The sequence below is a fragment of the Perca flavescens genome, chromosome 1 (genome assembly GCF_004354835.1).
Source record: "Perca flavescens isolate YP-PL-M2 chromosome 1, PFLA_1.0, whole genome shotgun sequence".
NCBI lineage: Eukaryota > Metazoa > Chordata > Actinopteri > Perciformes > Percidae > Perca > Perca flavescens.
The window spans coordinates 23,994,066-24,018,584 of NC_041331.1; the positions used below are offsets into that span (position 1 = coordinate 23,994,066).

General features: G+C 40.1%; 1 protein-coding gene across 10 annotated transcripts in view; it reads right to left on the minus strand.

Annotated features, from left to right (window-relative positions):
* mical2a (microtubule associated monooxygenase, calponin and LIM domain containing 2a) overlaps positions 1-24,473 on the minus strand; it is a 38,691-nt gene extending 14,218 nt beyond the window's left edge. For 6 of the 10 annotated variants that reach the window (XR_003692237.1, XR_003692236.1, XM_028574195.1 and 3 more), the window contains exons 1-12: positions 23,730-24,473; positions 13,299-13,666; positions 8,604-8,811; positions 7,645-7,761; positions 6,322-6,423; positions 4,436-4,591; positions 4,163-4,263; positions 3,266-3,523; positions 2,983-3,098; positions 2,575-2,701; positions 2,357-2,447; positions 1,671-1,818 (exon numbers count right to left, since the gene is read on the minus strand). Coding sequence is in view for 8 of the 10 variants with exons in the window: in XM_028574195.1 (XP_028429996.1) it covers positions 1,671-1,818; positions 2,357-2,447; positions 2,575-2,701; positions 2,983-3,098; positions 3,266-3,523; positions 4,163-4,263; positions 4,436-4,591; positions 6,322-6,423; positions 7,645-7,761; positions 8,604-8,811; positions 13,299-13,559 (1,685 nt within the window). In the remaining 2 variants the exon portion in view is untranslated. The remainder of the gene's footprint in view (positions 1-1,670; positions 1,819-2,356; positions 2,448-2,574; positions 2,702-2,982; positions 3,099-3,265; positions 3,524-4,162; positions 4,264-4,435; positions 4,592-6,321; positions 6,424-7,644; positions 7,762-8,603; positions 8,812-13,298; positions 13,667-23,729) is intronic. The other 4 variants (XM_028574158.1, XM_028574165.1, XM_028574202.1 and 1 more) reach the window with 3 other exon arrangements.
* Between the last annotated feature and the right edge of the window lie 46 nt (positions 24,474-24,519).

Here is a 24,519-nt window from a genome sequence, read left to right on the forward strand (position 1 = left end):
CTGCACTACTCAATATGACACGATGTGCCCTGCTATGACATGAACTTCCACGATAACCTTCAAAGTCACTGTGACTTCTAATGTGACTATTATCACCACTGTTCATCACGCCCCCAACCGGCCCGTCAGACACCGCCTACCAAGAGTCTGGGTCTGCCGAGGTTTCTTCCTAAAAGGGAGTTTTTTCTTGCCACTGTCGCAATAGCCACTGCTAATGCTTGCTCTTGAGGGAATTACTGTAATTGTTGGGGTTTTGGAATTTATAGAGTGTGGTCTAGACCTACTCTATCTGTAAAGTGTCTCGAGATAACTTTTGTTATGATTTGATACTATAAATAAATTGAATTGAATTGATAACTCTGCAATGCATACATAATGAGACTTCTTTAATTAGATTTTCTTTTAACATATTTTCACTTGTACACTGTAACCATTTAAGATGCCCTGAATAATGAGACAGGAATGTAACAGTAATGTTTGTAACTGAGATTCTTAAAAGGATTATTTCCATTTAATGTCATCTCATGTGTGACTGATGTTGAGCGTGTAAGATAAGACACACACTGATATGAAAGCATTAATGTAAGCCGAATGGAATGACTTTACACAGAAAATTATCGTAACCAATTTTCAGCCCTGCAGAAGAACTTGTTTCTCATATTACAGGAGAAAAGGGCAGCAAATTACTTCTAATGGGAGAAAAAAAAAAAACCTAGCTCTGACATCTCTACCTACCCTGATGGTGTGCAGACACCATTATAAATAATGTAAAGAAGAGAGCAGTAACCTAGCAGCAACACACACAAACTTTGGTGTTATTCTGTAAATACAGAAGCTCGCACTTTCTTCCTTTCTTTCTTTCTTTTCTATGATCCTGCTCAACTCTCTGCAGCCTTCTCTGCTGAAAGGCATGTATATGGAGGGAAGGGGGAAAATGCCAGTAGTTCCTGGAAACTTACAGGACCACATGAAATTCTAGTGGCATGTGGCGATGTATGAAGGCAATAATTAAAGAGTGGATACAATATAATTAGATTTGTAAATGTACTAATCTACAGTTGCATTGGCTATTCCATGCTGTGCAACCCAGTCTAACCCTAAAAAGTGGAAACTATGGTACAGTTTCTGTTTTGTTAATGAGGACCTTGTCCATGGCTCCAGATCAACGCACAGAAAGGACCAACATTTGGACCTTCTCAATAATAATAATAATTAATACAGGTACAATAACAAGTATTTATTTCAGTTGAGGTGATAATCTCACTGACAAAATGGCCTTAGTAAAAATGTGTGAAATGTACACAGCTGCACTCTCAAAACTCCTGTTTGCACCATATACTACCAGCTAGCTTCACATATAGTGCAGCTATGTATGAAGTCTTCTTCACATCTATCAGCGCTCAAAGAAGGGTTGAGTGTTTTAAAAGTTGTAAGGGTAGAGAGTGCAGCAGAGAACACACATAGATCAAAGAGCTGCTCTCATGGCGTGCATATTTAACACAGCCATACAAAATGAATTTCCTCACAACTAGTTGCTACAAAAAAGGGTGCAGAGTTCATTTTACAACAAAAAAGTTCATGTGTTCATGTGTATGCATTCAATACATTGGTTTAAGATGGAACGATTCAGTGCTGCAGGCTGCTACTGATATCTGATGTGTATTACGTACATCAGCTGTGGTTTGAACCTGTGGATGAGGGCGCAGAGGGCGATACCACTTTTCCAAGAAGACGTCAAGTCTGTAATCATCACATTCTTGTAGCCCTCGGTCTGTTTCTGGCACCAGGTAAGAAGCCTCGCTGGTCTGATCTCTGACTCTACAACAGAAACATGGTACACAATGATGCAATTCCTTAAATAACTTCTCACATTAACGCAGGCTGTGTTAGAAAACAGCTCCCACAAGTTTATGCTGAAGAGGATATGATGTCACAAGCATGGACCAACACATGGCGTGCCAGTAAATAAGGCCATGACAGAAATGGAGCGGAGGTATGTACATATCTTTGTCATTTTTGTCTGGACACGTACTTCCTCGCTGCCTTTGATGAGTGAGTGACTTGAGTTACTTCAGCTGAACAGCTCAGTTCAGTGTGTGCAGAGGTTCATTTTAAACAGGGACATAAAGTAACGCTGAACTTGGAAAGCGAGATAAATGTGTTTGACTGTTCTTTCCACAAACGGCTCTTTCTTCAAATCCTTTCAAAGTAACAGAAGAGTGTAAACCCTTACCAATCAGTGAGATAACTACTCTAAATAATAATAAAAAAAGGTCAGCAGCAAATCTGTGCTCTGTACTAAAGATCCACTCATAAAAACAAGACATGGGAATCTGTCAATTCAAGTTACACTTACCTCGTCTGCATACATTCACAGGCCGACGTATGGTAGCAGCACGCTCCAGAGAGCAGGACTTGAGCTCTCCGCTGATGTACAAGTGACGCACCTAAAACAGGAAGGAAAGGGAAAATGAATACAATAAAGGACACTCAAGAGGTTGTGTTTATTTGTTAAAAAAACAGATGGACAGATGGTAAGAATCAGATTTTGTCAAAGTGGGTACTCCCTCTCACCTGGTGTGGCCTGACACAAGAAGAGTTGAGGTTGGGGTATCGAGTCCCAGGGTCAATGGTGTACTGGTCAAAGTTTTTGCCAATGTTTTCAGTTGTTGTCTGTGGAAGTAGCCTGTAAATACTCTCCCTATTGAAACACAAGTGCAAGACGGATGGTGTTATTTATACCACTTAACATGGCAGTGTCGAAACACAAAATACTCTGTGTGTGTGTGTGTGTGTGTGTGTGTGTGTGTGTGTGTGTGTGTGTGTGTGTGTGTGTGTGTGTGTGTGTGTGTGTGTGTGTGTGTGTGTGTGTGTGTGTGTGTGTGTGTGTGTGTGTGTGTGTGTGTGTGTGTGTGTGTGTGTGTGTGTGTGTGTGTGTGTGTGTGTGTGTGTGTGTGTGTGTGTGTGTGTGTGTGTGTGTACCTCTCTGCCAGCACTTCCAAAGCCGTCCGACCCTGAGCCCAGCTCTTTACCATCCAGGCCGTGTCAAAGGCAGCCAAGAAGCCTCTGGCGCATCCCGTTCCCATGGGCCAGAAGGGCTGCACATTCACAAAAATATGAATGTATGAATATAAATGTGTGTCAGTGAACACAAGGATTTGCTGTTACATGTTGTGTAACAGCTTCTCTTCCTTAACACCCGGCTACTTTCCTACACTCACCTGAACGGAGCTCACATAACTTGATACGTCTTACTCTTCCTTACCTCTAACAGACTGTCGCCAACCAGTGCTACCAGCAGCTGGTGTCCAAATCTCTCTCTGACCAGAGCAGCGTTCTCGGAGGCGTACATGCTTGTGAAGTCAAACATTGCTACATCTGGCTGCCCGCAGTGGTTCATGGCAAAATCCAGCGTGGGAAGTTGGTAGTTGGTGCCAAAGTCAGCAGCCTCTCGGGCGTAGCACAGAAGAGCTTCCTGGTTGACATTCTCACTGCTCAGCAGCATCTGGGTGTCTATGTAATCCTGTTGAACAGAAGCACGACAGTCAGGAGAAGTTCACACAGAATGAGCTTAAAAGAACAAGATTGTGATTTTTTTTTTTTTTGTAATATTGCACATAGAAGTGTAATAAAAGCCCTACTGTATAACAAAATGCATAAGATAACAAAAATGATGACTACAGATTGTGGACATGATATACTGAAATGTATACAACTAGCCTGGTTCTAGACCTCTGAAGTGCAGAGATTCAGATAACATAATAAAATTAAACAAAATGGAAATTCAGTCTGATTATCAGGCTAGTATGCAGTCTATATGCAATTATTGGCTGCCATGCTATTAATCTCCCAGCCAAAATGGTATAGGGTATATAGGGTTGCAATTTAATCCAATAAACTGCAGCACAAAATGCTGTGTCATAATTTACAGTACTAGTTAATTCAACACCTCTCTAACGCAGTCTGAAGAAAAATAGAGACAGTATTTAAGGATGTTGCATTTGATTTTATTATGTTGTACAATAGTTCATGATATTGATTTATTGTCCTCATGATTAAATAAGACAAAACTACGCTGAAAATTAGCAGTTTAAAGCACATTTTCAAAAAGTGAAAGAGTGAAAAAGGACACAATGGATCCCTGAAGACATGTTCTGCTTACATTAATGACGACTCCCTTGTCCAGCAGGCTCTGTTTTTTGGCAGTCATGACAAAGTAATGCGTGTTGTCCTTGTAGTACACAATGTTCTCCAGATCGATACCTGCAACAAATAATATGGTTTGAGAATGGCTAAAACATTTTTTTTAAAACACTAAATGGACATCAAAGTGTTTTAGACATTTGTAGCAAGTGACTCAAACCCATCAATGTCTAATGCATCTTCATGTCAGCTAACACCACAGTGAGGCAGTTTGACTGAGCTTCTCTCCCACCTGTCTCCTCTTTGAGGTCAAGAAAGAACTTCTGGTTGAAGATGAAGGCAACGCCGCTGATCTCTTCTACTTTGGCCTCTGCGGTGGTGTTCCTGTTGATAAAGTTGGCTGTGATGGCGATCGCTAGCTTCCCCCTGAACTCCTTCCTTTTGAAACCTGGTAGGGAAAAAGACAAATAAAAGAATGAAACCGAGAAACCTGGAGTGATCTTCCCAAGCAAACCTGTCTTATCGACTTGTCTGTTAAAACCAAAGGAAATCTAGCCTTTAACCATAATTACAAGGCAGTTATTTTAGGATAAGAGGCAGCTTACCAAGGTGAGCCTTTATATAGCCAGGGGAACAAAAGCCATGGATTGTAAGAAGCACCAGCAATTAATATGAAGTTAGATGCCTTTTTCTTAGTAACCTTTAGAAGTGCAAGTGTAGAAGTAAAACAGAACACTTGGATAACTGTCTTTCATTTTATTAAAGCAACACTATGTAACTTTTCCTGCTTCGGTCCCCCTACAGGTTGTCTCATTGGAACTACAGCTGCAGCTAAAAGTTACACAGTTTTGCTTTAAGAATTTACTCTATGGTTTAAGATTAAGCAGGATTTTTATTTTATTCATATCTTTGAGGAATTATGATTCAATGGATGCTACTATATGCAATACTGAACCATAAAAATTGTTCTTTTGACAACTGTCTATTTCAGATATTCTGAAAGACAAAACAGGGACACAGGAAACAAAATTCAAGGGTTTTCTCTCAATGTTAACTTTTTTTGTCCTGAACAAAACAAAACAAAACCCCAAGCAGACAGCAAATACAATAACACTAAGGTTAAACATTTTACTGGTAAGTTTTTTTTAAATGACCTTTTCAAACCAGCAAGAATTCACCACAAATGTCACTAATTCTAAAGCTGTAAGTGCAGTAAGTAAAAGAAAATGGATATGTTGCTTACTACAAAGTGATGTATGAGGCAGGGAAAGTACTTTCTGGGTGCAGAAGAAAAAACATCTCCTCCATACTGTCACTGTTGAAGACATGGAGGACCTTTTCGCCTCTATGTCTCTTTATTGCCATGCAGATCTGATTGCATATAACTCTGTTACCGTAGCTAGGCCATTAAAGCAGCTCAAAAAGCAGGCTAACTGCAGGGGAAAATCATTTCCCCCAGGCATCATCATAATTGAAGAATGAGCTAAACATCTTTCCGACCCACAAAAAATGCCCTTTTTAGGAATAAGCATCTGATCCGAATTGGTTGTTAGATGACAGCATTTTTTAATACAGAGACCAAGAGAGAGAGAGAGAGAGAGAGTCCAATCGCATCAGCTGCTGCACCGAGTCCAAGCTCTGCTCTATTTATGTACAGTGTTTTGGGGTTTCACGTAAAACCTTTTCCCACTGTCATACAAGTGTAAGTTTACAAAAGGTGAGTTTCCTTTAGGTTCACAATGGAAATAATGCAGTATAAGTTATTTAAGGTGAGAGTTCAGAAACACTGTTCAGTAAACAAAAGGTGTGCTGGGTTTTATCTCAGTCAAGTTAACTCTGACTTCTTGTTCCATGTGATGCTGTAAAGATTTTCACAATAATGTAAACACCTAAACACGGACAAATACAAATACATTTACATACATAGCTGAGAAGTTGAAATGAAATATTTGTGTGAGCTTAACCGACATTTAACAGCATCAGAAAGTATTAAATAAACTCAAAGTTTTTTCAAGAAACATGTCAATTTGAGAGTGACAGTAGGCTCTAACCCTGTGCTTTGATTGTTGCTGGTGGGAAAATATACATTCGGGTCACAGATTGTTACAAGCATGATCAGACACAGCTAACATTTATCGTACTTTGTGAAGTAGCCCCTTCTGTTTGCCTTCTTCTCACCTTCCAGAGTATTCCTGCGTCCGTCGGCCCCCACCACGACATCAAACTCAAAGTTAGCCACGGGGTGATCAGCAGGTCGGATTGCAGCCCTCCATCCGAGCCCTGAGAGATGGAAACAAAGACAGAGAAAGAGTAAGACAGATGATATAAATCCTAGGAATATTCCCTTTGTGCTGTACTCCACAGAACAATCAGCACACAGAACGTAGAATGTCAGATGATAAAGATTAGTATTTTAGCTCAAGCACACTTCAACAGTGTCTCAGTCAAAGCATCTCTATGTCCTGGACCATTATGCCACCTGCTTTGCTTTTCTAACATTTCTAAATGTGTTAATCTGTTGCTGTTTTGTTGCTATGATGCCAGTAAAGTACAGAAAGATATGACTTTTCATGTCCTGGTTTTAAAAGGAATGCTTAATAAAAGCCCACCAGATCTGGCCTGCAAACTTGACTAACAAACAAAACATTGTTTCAGATTGAATATTAGTCATTTGAAGTACACAGTGTGGGTTTTGCAGGAGTGTGAGACCAGCACAGCAACAGTTTGTTGTGTAATATCACCATGTGGAAAATGCATTCCATGATGTCAAGGGCAGAGCTAAGTTCGTCACAGCAGAACAGGAGGGATAAGTTTGTGTCTAAATTTAGGCAAGACTCTCGTTGTTATCAGTGTATATATATTACAGCTAAGGAGACAACACCTGACAACAGCGTGTTAGTCATTTTCTTCTTGAGAGTCTATAGTCCAATGTAAAAAATATCATCACATGGGAGTAAAATGTATTACCACTACATTTAGCTTTAAACAAAGAAAAGCAATGTGTATTCACTGGCATTAATGTGATAGTTGAGTGCTGTAAATATAGTAGGCATACATTTGAGCACCAACAGGGGAGTCAAGCAATATACTTAACCTCCTCTAACCTGATCTAGATATGATGAAAAACTAGATGAGTGCCAATGTTTGTCTCCTGTTTATTGGTGGCTGTCAAGGAAATTAAATACTGCAGCAATGAGAAGTCCTTGCTGCCTCACCAGCCTTGAAGCAGAGCGCCAAACTCCAGAGTGGGCGAGCAAATACAGCTCCTCCAGTAAACAACGCAGTATCTGTCTAACAAACCGATGCAGACTTATGTCTATATCTAGCTTTACACATTATTCAACTTCTCAACCTATTCCTGATCCTACTTCACGTCCCAGTTGTGTTGTTTCCAGCTGCTTCAATCTCCTCATCTTCCCAAAGCTTGTCGATCATAAAAAAAAGTCAGTGGGTGAATATAAAAGCACTATTAATCTATTGTTTGGACGTGTGGATGGATACCTTCATTTTCCTGATCCTCTGGAGGCTCCAACAGCTTGACAAACTCCACATTGATGTGAAACTCCACTGCAACAATCAGGGCGACCTTCAGTAGGACCAGCTGCAGCTTCTGAATGCCTAATAGACACAGACACACACATTAGTGTTTGCATACAGATGTAAAACACTGCCAGACTGTGTTTGTGTTCATGAGAGCAAGGCCTGAACTCCATTACTCTCCTGGATCTTTGATGAGGCTTTTTCTCTTGTTGATATATTGGAAAGAATAAAAAAGATCAATGTGATATTAAAATAAATTACAGGGTCATTAAATTGTGTTTAATAATAACACATATCATTATGTCCTGCATAGTTTTTAAACTTAAGTAATTTTCTAGAAATATATATATATATACAGTACACATACACACACATATATATATATACATACATATATATATACACATACATACACATTATATATATATATATATATATATATATATATATATATATATATATATATATATATATATATATATATATATATATATATATATATATATATATATATATATATATATATATATATATATATAAAAAACGCACAAAACGCTGGTTCACTAAAGGGTTAGAGAAAGAAGATACAGACCATATTGTTGCTATTTACAGGGAAACTAACATTTAACAAAGATAAATGTATGAACAAGTCACAATAAAAGCCAAATATTATATACGATAAATAGGGTTAGATCTAAAATAAGTTAAAGCTGAGACGTGATCCTAGAAAGTACTGTTAAGACCATAATCTTTAACGCTACTACTGAATAAACTGTGGACTGTACAATTTTAGGGTCCAACAAAATACAGTACGTTTAAGGAGAAGATCCATGTTTAGAGAGGCTAATAATATGTGATCACGGGTCAATGAAAAGCAAAAGCAGGCAGCATGTTTTCTTTCTGTAAAGTCAGACACTCACTGATGTGGTCTATGGCCCCAGCGCAGAATTTGCCATAAAACTTTTTGGCCCCGAGGCCCCGCAGGTCATGAATGGTGTAGGGCCAAAGGTGCAGCACGTTGTTCCTGGAGAAGGAGTCTCTCTTCTCGATCACCACCACTTTGGCACCCATCAAAGCGAGCTCAATGGCTGTCCGCAAGCCGCAGGGGCCTCCCCCGATGATGAGGCACTAAATATGAGAGAATTACAAATTGACCTTATTACTTACACACGGCACAGAGGAATAAGCTACATCATGGAGACATCTATAATCACAGAAGGCTATGACTTTCCCTGCAGAAGAGGCTGGGATGAAAAATAGTTTATGTCCCATTTGTTTATTAACATACCAGGGAGCATTATGCCATATCATGACAGGAAGCAGCACTTCACTGCACCACTGGAGCATTTAGAGGCTGAGTGTCTCATTCAAGGATCACTTCAACAGGATAGACAATGACTCTGAGGCTCATTCCAGTCTTGAGATGACTTTTTCCACATGCCACCATGTGTGTGTAAGGATTATTAGTAAAACATAAAGAGAGATTACACGTGCCTGAATCAGTGCATTTATCAGGAAATTGCCAAGAGGAATGTTTGCAAACATCTCGCCAAAACCATTAATACAACCGTTACGTTATTCATGCATGGGCCTCACCCAAAAATGCATGAAGTCAGTTCGTTGAGGTTACAGCATCTGTCTGAGAATGTGTGGCTCAAACATGACATCACCCTCTTGAAAGATAGATGAAAGAACTGACGCATGTGTGCTGGCAAACTCAATCTTCTTTCCTTCTAAACACGTTAAGAGGCATTATAAAGAATTGTGTAGAGAGAGGTGTTTTTATACTTGAGTGAGATTTAATCCACAACCAAACCACTTCTGAAGGTTTCCCCTGCTGTGCTTAACAAGGTGGACAGTCCCCTGTGTCGATAGCCTCACCAAATTAGCGCTGAAAATATCTTTTCTTTCACCTTCCCAGGAAAGACTTTCATCCAACGGCACAAAGAGCTTCCACTCTGCCAGACCTCTAAATCACACCAGCATGCAGACAGGGGTTTGCAACGTATTTGAACAGGAGGACTCACTTCCTGCCATCCTGTGTGTCCACCAATAAGATAACACAAAGTGAGGATAGTGCGATTAGGCGCCACCCGTCCATATCAGTTCTGCGAGACAATCAGCCAGGGTGCTGTTTACGGAGCACCCAATGCCAGCTTATTCCCAAAATCATACCCTAAATGGCTCTCTGCTCCTGCACCAAAAACAAGATGATTGGGGCTTTAGTCATTCCACATTCTCCCTCTGGAAGCGTGTGGTTAAACTTTGGGGTGGGTTCACAGGGGATGTGGGTGATGAGGAACACAGTGTGTCATCATGTGTTGCCTGAGGTTATCAGGATGAGGTATTCTCAGGTGTGAAGCACACACAGGTGGTGGAAGCGTTGCCTGGACACGTCTGCCTGCTGGCAATGTTGTTTTGTTTTCCTCTCAACAAAGGGTTTGGAGTAAGTGCATTTACTCAACAAGAGACAGAGATGGAAGGATGCTGAAAATGTAATTTATGTGCACAGTACCAACACAGTTTATTCAGAAGTACGTTCACAATGTGCACATTTTTATCTAAACTCATGTAACCGTTCTCATCGGTCTATCTGCCGTTAGCAGTAACAGGCTATTTGTTTTAGCCCGTTTCCATTCGCTGATGTATTTTTCCAGATATGAGGCTTTTCCTGACGGCTTGCTTGCACCACATCTGTTGAGTCAGGACACACACGCTTCCTTTCAGCTTCCCACTCCTGACCTCGCTCTCATCCCAGCTCCACCTCGCCCTGGTCACATTTGTCCCCTGCCTTATTAATGAACACTATCTGTCAGTCAGAGTAGCACGGTTAACTTTCTCATCGCAGCAGAAAGTGTGGGTTACTAACAAGGAGCCCTTTTTTAATCACAGCCTCTTGATTTAAATGCTTCTGTCCCCAGAGCCCAAGATGACGTCTTTATATTGCTTGTTTTGGATGACCAACAGTAAAAAAAGTTTTCAATTATATTCAACAAAGTCAAGCAAATATTCACACTTGAGAGGCATACATATTATTTAAATGATAAATCAATTTAATTATTTTTAATTTTTTGCCAATCAACTCATTATTTCATTGACTAATTATTTCAGCTCTCCAGGGAACATAAACAATATCATCCCAAACCTAAAACTGTCAAACTGCGTGACTGCAAGGGCTGTTTGACAAAACATCTGTGTACAACATTCTGAATCTGGGGCTTAACACAATGGAGGTGAAAGTCACTCAATTTTAAATGCGACTATATATCTTGAATGCACTTTTTCTGTTGAGTCAAGAAGTGTTACAGTTTTAGGGTTAAAAGCGCACTGTGTGTGCTCTGATGAAGTGTGCTGAGAAGGATTCACAACATCACATCATAAATTATAAAAATAGAACAATTTGCAATTTCTTTGTGTACAGTGAAACTTTATGGAGGAAGAAACACACGGTTGTTACATGTCGGTGTCACAGCAGCCAGCTATGTCAGGCCAGAAAACAAGAATGGCATCACATCCTTTAAAGATTGCTGCTACAGCGGGAATATGAGCACGAGGCGCCAAGTGATATCATATCTGTCACTCACTGTTAAAAAGCCGAGTTGTCATAAAACCATGAGTCGTCACCTTGTGATTCTCCCAGGGAGAGGAGAAATTAGCCATCGAGTAAAAACAAAACTCCCGCCCTGGGAGTGATTAAAACAGGCTTCATACTGCACTGTTGCTGCACATGTGTGGAAATTAATAAGCAACTTTTTTTTTTCTTTTTTTTTTTTTAACAAAAAGGCAATGTCATAAAAACAATATGTTAGTGTTTCAATAAGGCACAAAGTCCACTGTTTGTTAATCTGGTTTACTACTCTGGTCCCACTAAAGTAGTTAGTATAGTGCCACTTTTTATTTTACAACACAACTTTCTTTCTTCTGACCTATTTTGATGTTGGCTTAAATCAGACAGAACCTGTAAAACTGAGCTCACACTGAAGCATTTAAAAAACACACTTTAATAACAATCTGGGCCTGACTCCAACCTTTTAGGAAGAGCCTATAAAGAGCAGAGCACACCCTCAGAACAACTGGGGCCAAATAATCATAGATGCGGAGTGATGCTGTCTGTTTCTCGGCACAATAAAAACACTCTTTCAAGCTGGAGGCAGCTGATGCCTGAAAGGTAATCACACTCCTCCAGGTTTTCCTACTTTCCCTCATCAACTTTACTGCCAAGTCCCCCCCCCCCACACACACACACCACACAACCCTGACATGATATCTTTGTCCCCATTGCAGCTATCTCTTGATAATTCAACTCAGTAGCTCTTCAATAGCTCTCTTCTTACATGTGTTTAAGGAAGATGTCTTTTGTCTGTTATTTGCTCTCTGAATGTGATTGGCTGTTTGTGTTATTTGGCTGCAGGGTTAGATGAAGCAGTGAACAGCTGTCAGGGTGTTTTTCTTTGTGTCTTTATGAAATTCGGTGTCATGTTTCATTTGTTACTTGCTGTGTTTTAGGTACAGTGTGTAGGTTTCTTAGCTTTGATGTATAGCATTGTTTACTGTTTGTATGGCTAAATATATACATATGATGGGTCAGTGAAGCATTTGTCTATGACATAATGTAACATGATTGTTTGTATTTCATTCTGTACAGCTTTGTCTTGTAGCACCTGTCTGAGAGGGACAGATCGGGAGCAAAGCAAATGTATATCTCTTTAATTTCCTGTCCTGTGCGTTGGGAGCTGTTGCAGTGAAAGAGTGAGTGTTACTGTAGTTGCTGGCCTGTGTCTGGTAAAAGTGTTATAGCACTCTGTTAGTGCCTGAGGTAAGGTCACTAAGACACAAAACATCAACTTTAATGATGTATAAACAAAACCTTATGATATTCATCAACCTTTTTAGGATACACGTACCCATGGCCGGCATACGACACATTTTTAGTTTTCAGCACATTAACTTGGACAAACATGATTGAGATGGATAACCTATCACGGTGAGTATTTAGTCCGTTTATTATTGTGATGTTACTGCAGTTCACACAATATCTCAACAATCTCAAAGCGTAGCTGATAAATTTGAAAATGTATAGTAACGTAATAGTCAAGATTTGAGAGTTGGATGCATTTACAAGCTAAAGAATATTTGTCAAGCAAATCAGGACATTGTGAAAAGGATGATGTGTGTTGTTGTTTCTTCTATTAATGAGGGCTGCTGTTAGGCAGGTGACTCCAAAGTCTGGGATAGTGGAGGATCCTTGAATGCAGCACCAAGGAGACCTTTTAAATTAGCTGGGTGACTGCACAAAAATAACATAACTTTGGCAAAACAGTGCACATTTAGTCCATGTGAACTGAAACAAATCAGCTAACTAACACCATGCTGAATTTACTTTCGTACCAAACCGAAAAGAAAACGATGCCTGCCTGGAAAGTAGGAAATGAATCAAAAAAATGTATGGTATACCTTTTATAAATGTATTGTGCAAAACATGTCAAAATCATCTAGAAGATGCTTACATTTACATATACCTTGCTCTCTATCCTTTGTAAATTCATCATCTTAATCTCTAGCCTCTGATTGGTAAATTTTTGTGGTGCAGCTGTACAAAGATTTTTTAAACTTACCTTGGTGCCCACACAGGCTTGACCTTTCTTGTACTCCTTATGGGACATCCTTTTGTCTAGCTTAGTCCATAGTGCTTTGGCCTTCCAGGACGTGGCCTTCGCCTTCAGTCTGCTGTAAAAGGTGTCATTCTCCGCAGGGTCGAGGTCCAGCCTCCTACAGAGGACGTTGAAGGCCTGAAGGGCTCCCTTGCAGGTCGAGGCCTGGACGAAGTTCTCAAACAGCTTTCCCACATTATCCCTCTCCTCTTCTGTCTCTCCCATCCTCCCCGCTGCAGTAGATGGTTTGGTGTGCTGAGGCTCCTGCTTACTTCAGCAGTCTCTGCCAGATGTGGCTACACCCTCAGCTTGGCCGCACCGTCATGCCCAGTCTGCGGAGGAAAGACACATAAGAGTCTGATGTCATCTCATGGCAGAAAGAAAATCTCTCAGATTGCTTTAGCAAGCTGACGTGTTTCCATATTGGCCTGATATAAAGGACATGTTTCATCATTATTTTATTTAAATGGTTTATAGATTACAATGTTAAAGTCATTTAAGTTAGGTTGACAACACAGCTGTATTTTATCTTCTCCATGACGTAAGCTTACATTACCAAATTATGAAAAGGGCGCTCAGTACCAGCCCTCGTTAAGAAGTCCATGTCTAAGTAAACATGCAGTTAGCTGACACCCACATTGACGAGATAACATTTCAAGTAGAGACAAGGAGATACATACTGGGGAGAAAAAAATCAAGCAAGAAAGTAAAATGAGCATATTCACAACTTGTGCTTTATAGAGGCATAACCCTGTGAGCCTATAAAAAGGAGTTGGTTGTGGTTCTTGATTACTTATTGCTTCAAAAGAGAACCAAACTTTTCCACGGCTTCAGGGTTCAGTAACAGAACAAAACCGGTGAAGTTTCAACGTGAGGTATCCACCATGGTCAAATAATCAAAACCATAATGTATTGGTACAATATATCATGACTTTGCTAAAACTGTAGCATTGATTGGTTGGATTTATGTTAAATATTTTTGTAGTAGGGTCTTACATTGTAGGTAATATATATTTTGTATCATTAAAAGGTGCAGTAGTTAAAACTTATAAAACTAACTAACTTTCTGTCATATTTGCTGAAACTGACCCTATGTTCCAGTAGAACTACATGAAGCAGGTAATTTAAAAAAATATCTAGTGCGATTTGCAAAAATCCACAGCTCCCTGTTCAGATCCACCAATCATGGCCGGGGGTGGGGGGTCTAACTGTGTGTCAATCATTCATTCATTCTCCCTTGTGGAGGGAGGGGCTTAGGAGAACATTTTGGGCTTTAGCAGAAAGGGGGATGGGACTGAGAAGTTGTCGATGTTCACATTTTTTGGCTAAGAACTGGATCTTTCCAATCCTACCTACAGTACCTTTAAGTCCTCCATATATTAGTATAAACTTTCTTAATTGCAATGGAGGCTAATGTAATTAAAATAATGCAAGAAATCCACAATTTTATATAAATAACATGTCTACGGTACTGTATATATTGTCTTTAAAATGGGTAAAACGTGGTTTTCCTATTATTGCAACCTGCAAGGAATGCAAACCTTTCATTCCTGGTGCGCGGCACTAACAATGGAGGAGTAGACCGGAAAAAATATTTGTGGTATTTTTCATTCCAGCTAAAAACCAAGCAATGTTTTCAGCAGTAAAAAGAGAGGACTTTGAAACTAATTGTAATGCAAGCCCACACTAACACACATTGATTGGCTTTGATTGGGTATGCATGCTTAATAGTCCACCTTCTACATTCAGTATGCTTACATATGAGCCTGCGTGTGAAAGACACTTAACTAAAACACACGCTCGTGTCAGAATAGAGCTGTACTGACAGAATTAAATACAGTGTAGTTTTCTCTTGCCTCCAATCAACCATCAAGCATTTTGAAAACCATGCCAGAACTCAACATCAAAGCAAAATGTGGAAATTTTCTGCATTAAGAATGTGTGTGCTTACTTGGGTGGAGACCACAGCTTCTGTGAGTTTTGGGGAGAAGTCTGCCTTTGATATTTTAATGTCCCATGGAGTGGGGTGGGCAGGGTTAGAAGAGAGGTCAGGCTAACAGCCCCCCCCCACAGTAATCCACTATTACTGTCACACCCCACCCCAGAGCCTCAGGTGGTAGTGTGACCATGCCAGTGAGCTCTAGTCTGGGACAATACACAACACAATGCAAAAGTTAGTCGTTATACTCGACCATTCAGTCTTGGGCCACAACATGTTTGTTTGTGATTTGAATGCGGTGAGATTTTGAATGCTGCTCCTACAGCAACAGTGTTTGTCCCCATGCTACAATTAGCATACTCATTTGCACAATATCCTGTTTAGCTGTGTGTTTGCATCCTGTTTTCAGAGAAATATTCAGGCAGAAAAAGGAACACCGACCAGGCCGGAGAAATACTGTACACCCAGGTGACCCTCAGTTTGCTTAATACACCTTTGTAGCTTCAAAAAGCCCATCCTGTGGGTCGATACTGTGGACCCCCAAGGCCTTTAACAGCAAACATTCAGCTTCAAACTCAGAGAGCTGACATTCCTTTGCCACGTGCATAGAAAAGCCCTGAACTGCTCCATCAGCATGAGTCCTAAACTCTGCTAGCCCTCTCACTGGCTTCACTAGCCAGATAGTCACAGGACCACCTCCATAGTTTTTGGGGGGAATTTACCCTCTGATTGTCAATGAGTGACGAGCGATGACTGAGACAGGCATGATATATGATGCAGGTGCTTTAATCTTTCATGCATGGCAGCAGACTGTGATGGGAAAATTGCTGTGTATTGTAGCATGTGGATTGTTTGGGGCCTACATAATATCTTCTATAAAGCCTCTCTGGAGTTATGTCTTTTGACAGTTGAGTTTAAAATAAGTTTGTGTGAGGTAGTGACATGTACATTTCTGCCAGAAAAAGGATAACATGTATTGTGCAAATATTACATTTGCACTTACATTTTCATAACTGCTGTTTGTGGCTGTCTTTTCCCAGCTACTAATACTTTTATGTTGACATAATTTTATTCTAAACGTTGGCCAGCATTCAATAATCTCTTGAGCCTTTGGTGAAAAGTTCAAACAAAGACACGTTGACTGCACTTGCTTTCACATTTCAGTCCAAGTAAAGTGGTGAAAAAGGCACACTATTGGAACCATCTGTTGTACGAGTCTGCGAGGACTAATGAAAAGGTACCACTTACTCTGTCTTCATAGCCAAGTTAATGCTCAACACTCAAACTGCATTGTCTCCGGCAGAGGCCAATGACTTCACCATCTTAGTCTGACAGAATGGAAAGTCACTTGTGGGCAGACAGAACAAACCCACAGAAAAGCTGTAAAAATACAACTAATGACAGATGAAGAGGAAAGAATACACACACACACACACACACACACACACACACACACACACACACACACACACACACACACACACACACACACACACACACACACACACACACACACACACACACACACACACACACACACACACACACACACACACAATAATGCTTAAGAGGATCGCAGAGTTTCATAGCGAGCAGGTTTTAAGTCTCCTGTCTGTTTAGAAAATTATCTGATTGAGTGAAACCGCCTGCGGCTAGTTGAGAAAGTGAAGGGCCATGATTAATTTCTTTGTAAGCAGTGAGGAATTTATACAGTGATGTATATAGTTTATCTGTTTTATTTAACAACTTAAGCACTTCTATCTCCAGATACTTATGTATAATTTTACCATTGTTCATGCAATTACTGTACTGTGACACATTGTCCAAAGAGATCGAGAGCATAGAAATAAAAGCACTGCTGTGTGTCTGAGAGACATGGAAAGCTATCAGTTTCTAGTATGATAGGGGGGGAATGTTAGGAATGTGAAAACTTAATCTTACACCTGGACGGCGATATGAAAAACATGCACATACACACTTTTATACACTCACATATCTTCCCACATTCCTGCAAAACACATACACACTTTTTTGGATATTTAACAGTTTATTTTTCATACACTAATGAAAATCGTTATTGGTGGTCTAAAACATGGATGGCCAGACAAGGAACAACCAAGTCAATTTCAAGTCTCATAGGACAAAGCTGGCTTTATTCTACATTTTGCATATCGTCAACAAATCCCATGAAAACCCACAATGTGTGACTTTCTAAATTCCCAATCCAGTCTGTGACACAAGCCTCAGGCCAAGTACTTTCTACTGAACACTGAAATCTTTAAAAATGGGTCAGAAACATTTTTTTTTAAAGCTAAATAATTTCCTTTAACATCTGGGCAACATAGTTTTAGACCAAAGTTACTCAAACAGAATAAATAGTACATTCGTTGGGGACTATATTTCCCAGCAGATTAATACACAATTAAACACAATTAGCCTGACAAGCAAGACCCACATCAAGATGTTGGGTCTGGGAACTCACCATTGACAGGGCTCAATCCGAGGGGCGGGATAAACAGTTGTCTTTGAAATTCCCTCTGCACGTAAAAAGGATAGCGCTACAACCAGGCAGAGTAACTAACAAGGTAGCGAAGCTAGTTGATAGATTAAACTTTAAACTCCGAACACATCTTCCTTTTTTAAGAATGACTTCAGTGCCGTTCTTTGATCTTTTCTCAAAGAAAAGCTTAACTCCAAGTCTTCAAGAAGACCGCTGTTCCCAGCAGCAGCAGCCGTAAGCCCGCCCACCGACTCTATACACGATGTGATTGGCCTGACCAGAGTTTGGTTTTTCCAGATCGCAAGCCAACGGAGAGTGCCTAGACCCACCTGGCTGCAAAATAAATTTGCTGCCGCTAGGGTGCGTCTAGATTTCGAGGCTAGAGGTCCATGGCACAGAGGAATAAAATATATCAGGCTACACAGGTCATACTTGTTAGTAAGATCAATTCATGGTTGGTTTTTGTCTTTTCATTGGATTTGCTGACAATCTTATCCCCAAATAATCATTTACTATGTACAGTATATAAACACACCAAAAGTGACCATGTGTTGGCCACAGCTCCTTGCAATAGCCAGTCCTACTCATAACATGGTATGACTCTGGCATTGACAAAACTGTAAAGACACTGACCCAAGTGTCCAACTAGTGACAGAATGTCTTCAGTTTTTTTTGTAGAGCACATAGCTTCAGGCTATGAGAATACAAAAGGAAGCTGACAACACAAGGAAAACATTGGATGTGCTGGGAAATGCACATACTGTAGTGTAGCCAGCCAGCAACAGTAATTACAGACTGGACTGAAGAAAACCAGGAAGGAACCCTCTGTAGGCCCGATAAGCGGGCAGTGTGCCTCAGAAAACAGTGCACTCATGTGGACTGCCCTTCAACAGGCCCCAGAGCTCCACAGTATTATCTCAGCTCTCTGAAATCTGGCTGCGTGTTCAGGCAGCAGTGCCAAAACAAAAGAAGATCCGTCACGAGCAAGGTAGAATCACTGGCTGAATGCAGTAAATGTCAGTCAACTTCAGAGAAAAAACACCTTCATCAACAGGAGCAGGCTTGTGAAGCTTCAGGGCTGCGGTCTGCAGGCCCGTCTGGCCCGCAAGGTGTGTTCGCCACATGGCCCCTTAAGAGAATAATTTATCTGGACACACTGAGCACAGACTAATGCCTGCCCAGCTAGTGACACAAACAATTCACTTGAACAATTATTTTGACACGAACTACAGATTCTCATCGCTTACAAATAATTGGTCTACTGAATTTGTTATGATTTACAGCGAGTGTGTCCAATGTTTGAAAATAAAGAGATATGGCCAAGAAAACTAGTGAACGTGGATCCTCCTAAGCGTCAAAAAAGTAGTAAATATAAATCACAAGGCGAAGATAAGCTGCACTAAGGTTCAAAGATCAGTGGGCGTCTTTCATTCTTCATTCATATCACAGGGGGGCACAGTGCGGGTTTAGATGGCGGTATTACTGGAATAACTGGCAGGAATAGCAGATTCTGTAAGCCAACAAAAGTCAGGCTCAGAATAGACAAGCATCATGTTGCAGTAAAAAACAGCACATGCCATGAAAAGATCAACAGGGCCATAGACCCTATCAACAAGACACTGAACTAGATTACCTCAGATGAAAACAGAAATGTTCAAAGTTCAAATAGCAATAAATCAATAACAGCAAAGTGTTCAGGGTTTACCAGTGTTAAACCGTAGCAGGGCATGGTAGCAACACAGTGTTACATTGGACTCTATAGACTGCAACTCGAGGAGTGTTTTTGTAGTGAAACTGAATCATGGTGATACACAAAAAAATGTAGTAGTGTGGATGTAGCCTGAGAAAAAGATACAACGCGCCTTATTCTACATTGCAAAGAGCTCTGAGTGCTTCGACAAGTGCGTGAGAATCCCTCAGACGCCTACCATCCAAACTCTTCCTGTGGACTGTCTGGTTTCCTGTCCATGTCAAAGCTCGGAGGAGAGCTGCCCCTGTGTTTTTAAAGCATGACTAAGATATGTTGGAACGGGTTCACAATATCCTGGGGTGACTTTAACAGAGCAAAGTCTCCTTTACGTCTCCTTCAGTGGCATAAGTGGCTTCATCTTTAGGTGTGCTATATGTCCCAGCATTTCTTGCAATGTAGGAACAGCTTTTTAGAAAGCAGAAATAATGTGTTTTTGTTTTTTAATACAGTCATTTACGGACAAGCAGGCCACAGGGAACAACATGCCCCACCTATCTCTGAAAGTTCCTATCTCTTTTGTGTGGCTGATGCCTGGACACACGTGTTCATTTTCATGCCGAGGAACAAGGAAGGAAACATATTGCAGAGAGGAAGGAGAAAGTTTACATCACCTCCCTGGCAATAATGAGCACAAGCTTCCACTCACAGTTACTTCATCGGCTGGGTGAACCCCGGTTACACTGTTTTCATCCACAGCATAATGTCCTCAAATAGCTTTATTACTCTGAGTATTTACGGATTCAATCATTTTTCTCAGTCGCTTTGGTACATTTCTCTAATCATTCTTAACATTTGCAAACCAGGAAGTCGATTTCTCAAAACAATTATTACAAACAGCACCACACAATGGATGACCTGCAAAAGCCTGTACCTTGCTCTAAATCTCTAGTCCATTCCTCAAAAGTAAATCTTTATGTCGATTAACATGTCAGTGCCATCAGAATGGCAAGTCCTTGTGTCATTGTTCGCAAAGAAGATGCTTAGTTTTGTCAAAAAGCTTAGTGGTGTTGTCAATATAAGAAATTGTACCCTTTAGGTATTTTCTGATATACACTATGGCTACATGTTTGATGACAATGATTGAAAATGCACAAGAATGCACTTTTTCTGTATGGAATTCATACATTTCAACAGTAGAAAGTCACACATTCCTTTATGTGACATTAGGATTGCAAGAGATTGGACAGGATTCCCATTTATGCTTTTATTTTTGGTTTTTCAATAAATTACAGTGTCATTGCGATTCAGAAAGAAAAACACAAAACTACAGTATGTGTTGTGCTCTATGCTTGCCAATTGAAGGTTCATTTGGTGCACCTCCAAGCTATTTTACATAGACGTTGATCTGGTTGATCATTGGTTGATCTAATTTTTCACACAATCCCCTTCATTAATGGAAGTCAAGATTCACCTGAGAGCAATTAATCAATTCACAACAACAATCTGCAAATCTTTGCATTTAAAGACGATTCGGGGGTAAGAGAATTTAACAGACATCCAGTATATTATATTTTGATCAACATGACATAAGCAATTGATCATGTAAAAAACAGCAGACAGTTTTACATGATCAATTGCATGCATGTACAAAAGCAATTGCAATTTGACCAAAACAATGATAAATTGCTTTTATCTTGTGCACAAGTGACTAGATCATGTGAAGGTTGAACACACAGTTTTGAGAGTGTCAATTGTGATCTGAGAAATGTATCAAAGCAACTGAGAAAAACTGTAATCATTGAGTTATTCATTTAATTGTTTGATCTACGCCATCAGACAGCCCTTTCCAATGTTATCTATGCTCTCTTCAAAGCCACCAGACTCCTTTGAGAAAAACAGTCATTTTTTTCCCCCACAGAATCTGGGAGTTGCCGGTGTAGTGCTGCCTCGATCAGTTAGTAAGTTTGCGTTATGGTGTGACTTTGGTGTTTTAATGGGTTAGTTTGGATTCACCTAAGTCACACAGTAACAAACAAACTAACAATCTTACATCAATCTTACTGGAGACTGAAATGCTTTAAGCGGGTCAAGATATGTAAAAGACGAGGTAGTTAACAGCTTTTTTTAATTTTCCGTAAGCATCATCATAATTTAGGCCTCATTTGGCTGTGTGATTGGAGGGACCAGTGCAGCTTTCTGTAATGCTGTTTTTATCTCCACACACTGTTGTTAAGTTAAACTCCAGTAAAGCTGGTAATTACAAACTAAAAATGAAAGGCAGGCACAAGAATTCACAATTGTAAGCTACTGCAGCAGTGTTGAAGCGTATCATGCTAAGAGCTTTTTCAGACATTTTGCCAACAGTCAAAGGACAGTTTGAAAAATGTGGAAGTTTGTATGGAAATGTTAACAGAAGTAGTTTGCTACACCGGTTTCTCACTGTGTTACAGTGAAGTCCAGGACATTAGTTACATTTGTTCATACAGTGCTAATATACAGCCTTGTGAGACGTTTGTATGTTCACTCGGTTCCAAGGCAACTGTATTTGTTGAAAGGAGGAGAACATGATTCAGAGCTAAACCTGTAATCATTGAGCATGTTTTCAACATAAGCCTTGCAGCTACTTGGCAAAAAACACAAGACTGTTTGATAAAGTATTCGCCAAAAGACTACTTATTTTATTGAGCATTACACTACAGTGTCTTTTCATATATTTATATCATAGACTATGAATGACTCAAAAAAAAAGGGAAATTCCAGCAAGAGAAAAATGTGGTTGCTGTTGAATGTTTATTCACAAAGAGGTTGTTAATCCCAAGGAGCACAAATCACATGGACCATCAGTATCTGGGCCAGATACTATATGTATGAACACTGTATATGTGTTGGCAAGATGACTGGTAAAGTTTGGATCCTACAGTCGTAAAGTACACAGGAAATGATTGCTCACATAGCAGTGGGAAGCTAGTATGACTCTTCTGACCCTTCTTTAAAAAGTTGCTTAACAAACATTCATCCTCTTGCAAGACACATGAATCATAGTAGACGGAGTGCTCATTGAGTCCAAATTTCAGTTGTTTCCTGCTTCATCAGGAATTTGGTGTTTATCAAATGTTCAGCTGTGATTAAACACACAGTACACAGTAAACATTAACAGTAGCTGTATCTGTCACTCACTGAGTTTCATTCAGTAACTGGACAGTGCAGCCTGTCAACACCACACCTTTTATCACTATGCGGTTTATGTCATTACAACCCCAAAGACAGGCTGTGGCTATTTACAGTCTGGAAGTAAACCGGCTGAAAAGAATTAAAACACTGGGCCAAGTTCAATAACTTGTACTGACAGGACTGCTTTTAGTTAATGGTGGGATTACAAAAAAACAATCCAAGTATTGGTGAGTGATCATTGTAACCTGGATGTACCGGTTTCTACTCTTTTTGCTTTGTTTGAATATATAGAGTGTTTTGAATGGGTTTGCATAGAGACATGTTTGAATAACAGCTATACACAGTTGCTCAAACGTGATTTACAGCATTGACATCAGCATTACAAAAATGCTGGTTGCGCAAGTGGAGATAACATTTTTGGTATCAGGGAGCAGCCAGAGACAAACCCAGATGTCTGACTCCTTTCAGACAGTGTTCAATCACAGCGATCAATAAAACAAAAGATTTAGCACATGTTAATAAAACTCCAAACTCACAACTGCTTACAGCCAAATGGCAGCACAACAAATCAGCATTATCTCACAATCAACTAACTGATACTAGTGCATGGCCAGTGTAAGTTCATACAGTGAACCGTGGGCTGCTTTGATAAGAACCTGTTTTGTCATTCCCCATAACTCATTGGCGATTTTAGGCCATTATATTTAATCTCAGCCCCCTAAAAAAATATTATAATAAAATAACTTCTTTAAAAAAAAAAAAAATGTGCTTCAAGTTAAAGTTTGCAAACGTGTCTGTTAATGACAGAAGATAGGTTCAAAGGGCAAGGCACTGTATCCATGTCAGATTCTCATTAGGGGCTGAGCCCCCCTAAAGGTCTGATCCTAGAATCGCCCCTGCCATAACTTTTAATACGTAACCTTACCTGGCTGTCATAGTAGGCTAGACCTTGACAAACTTGCTATATGGAATACTGGTTAACGTTATATTTTTCAAAAAACGAAAAGAAAAGAAAGCATGCTCTGTCATAGCCTCACACAATCCACTCGATCAGGTTAGACACAAAACTACAAGGTGTAACACAAAAGAACTTACTTCATATCTCAACCCAGTCCAAACTCTTCTTCCTTCCAGTGTCTTCTTCGGTCAAACGCGGTCCCGGACTGTTGGGGGGGAAAAGTTTGTCGGTCCTCAGTCAGTTTGACAGACAGCAGTTTCTCCGTGCAGCTGAGTCCAGTGTTTGAGGGCGGGGCTGCAAAATCGGACACATCCCTGAGCAGTAGATATAGGTAGAGCTACTGTTGCTGCTGTTAGATCCAGAGGATCCAGATCTTTTTCACGCTAAACAAAAAGTTCACTCTACCGACCACCCGCCGTCTGCTGATAGCCTGCGAGTTCGCCCCCACAGGAATAAATCACAGCAGATTTATGGGTGGACTGGAACTGCATTCAATAAAAAAGAAAAAAAAAGACGTTAAATCAAATTAGAAAAAAACATTATAGCTTAAACGGGAAATTTCAAGATTATGTAGCCTAGCTTAAAAAATACAGCAAGTATAGGGAATCTTCATTCTGATACAGTCGGCCTCTACACAGACTTTTCAGGTAGATTCTCATTTTGAAGGAGAAGCACGTATAGGACTATACTGACTGACCACCTGGGCGCCATAGGTCCCCTGACAGTCAGTCAACATATATCTAGCTACATTTCACAACGTGTCAGCAGAAACTCTACACTGACTGCACATGGACAAAACTACAGTCTATGGGACAAAAAACATTGAATACACTGAAAACGCGTGCGCACAAAAAAAGTCCGTGGCCCAATAAATACCGCCATCTTGTGGTCAGACTATAGAAACTACAGGCACATGAAGTCTGTTTT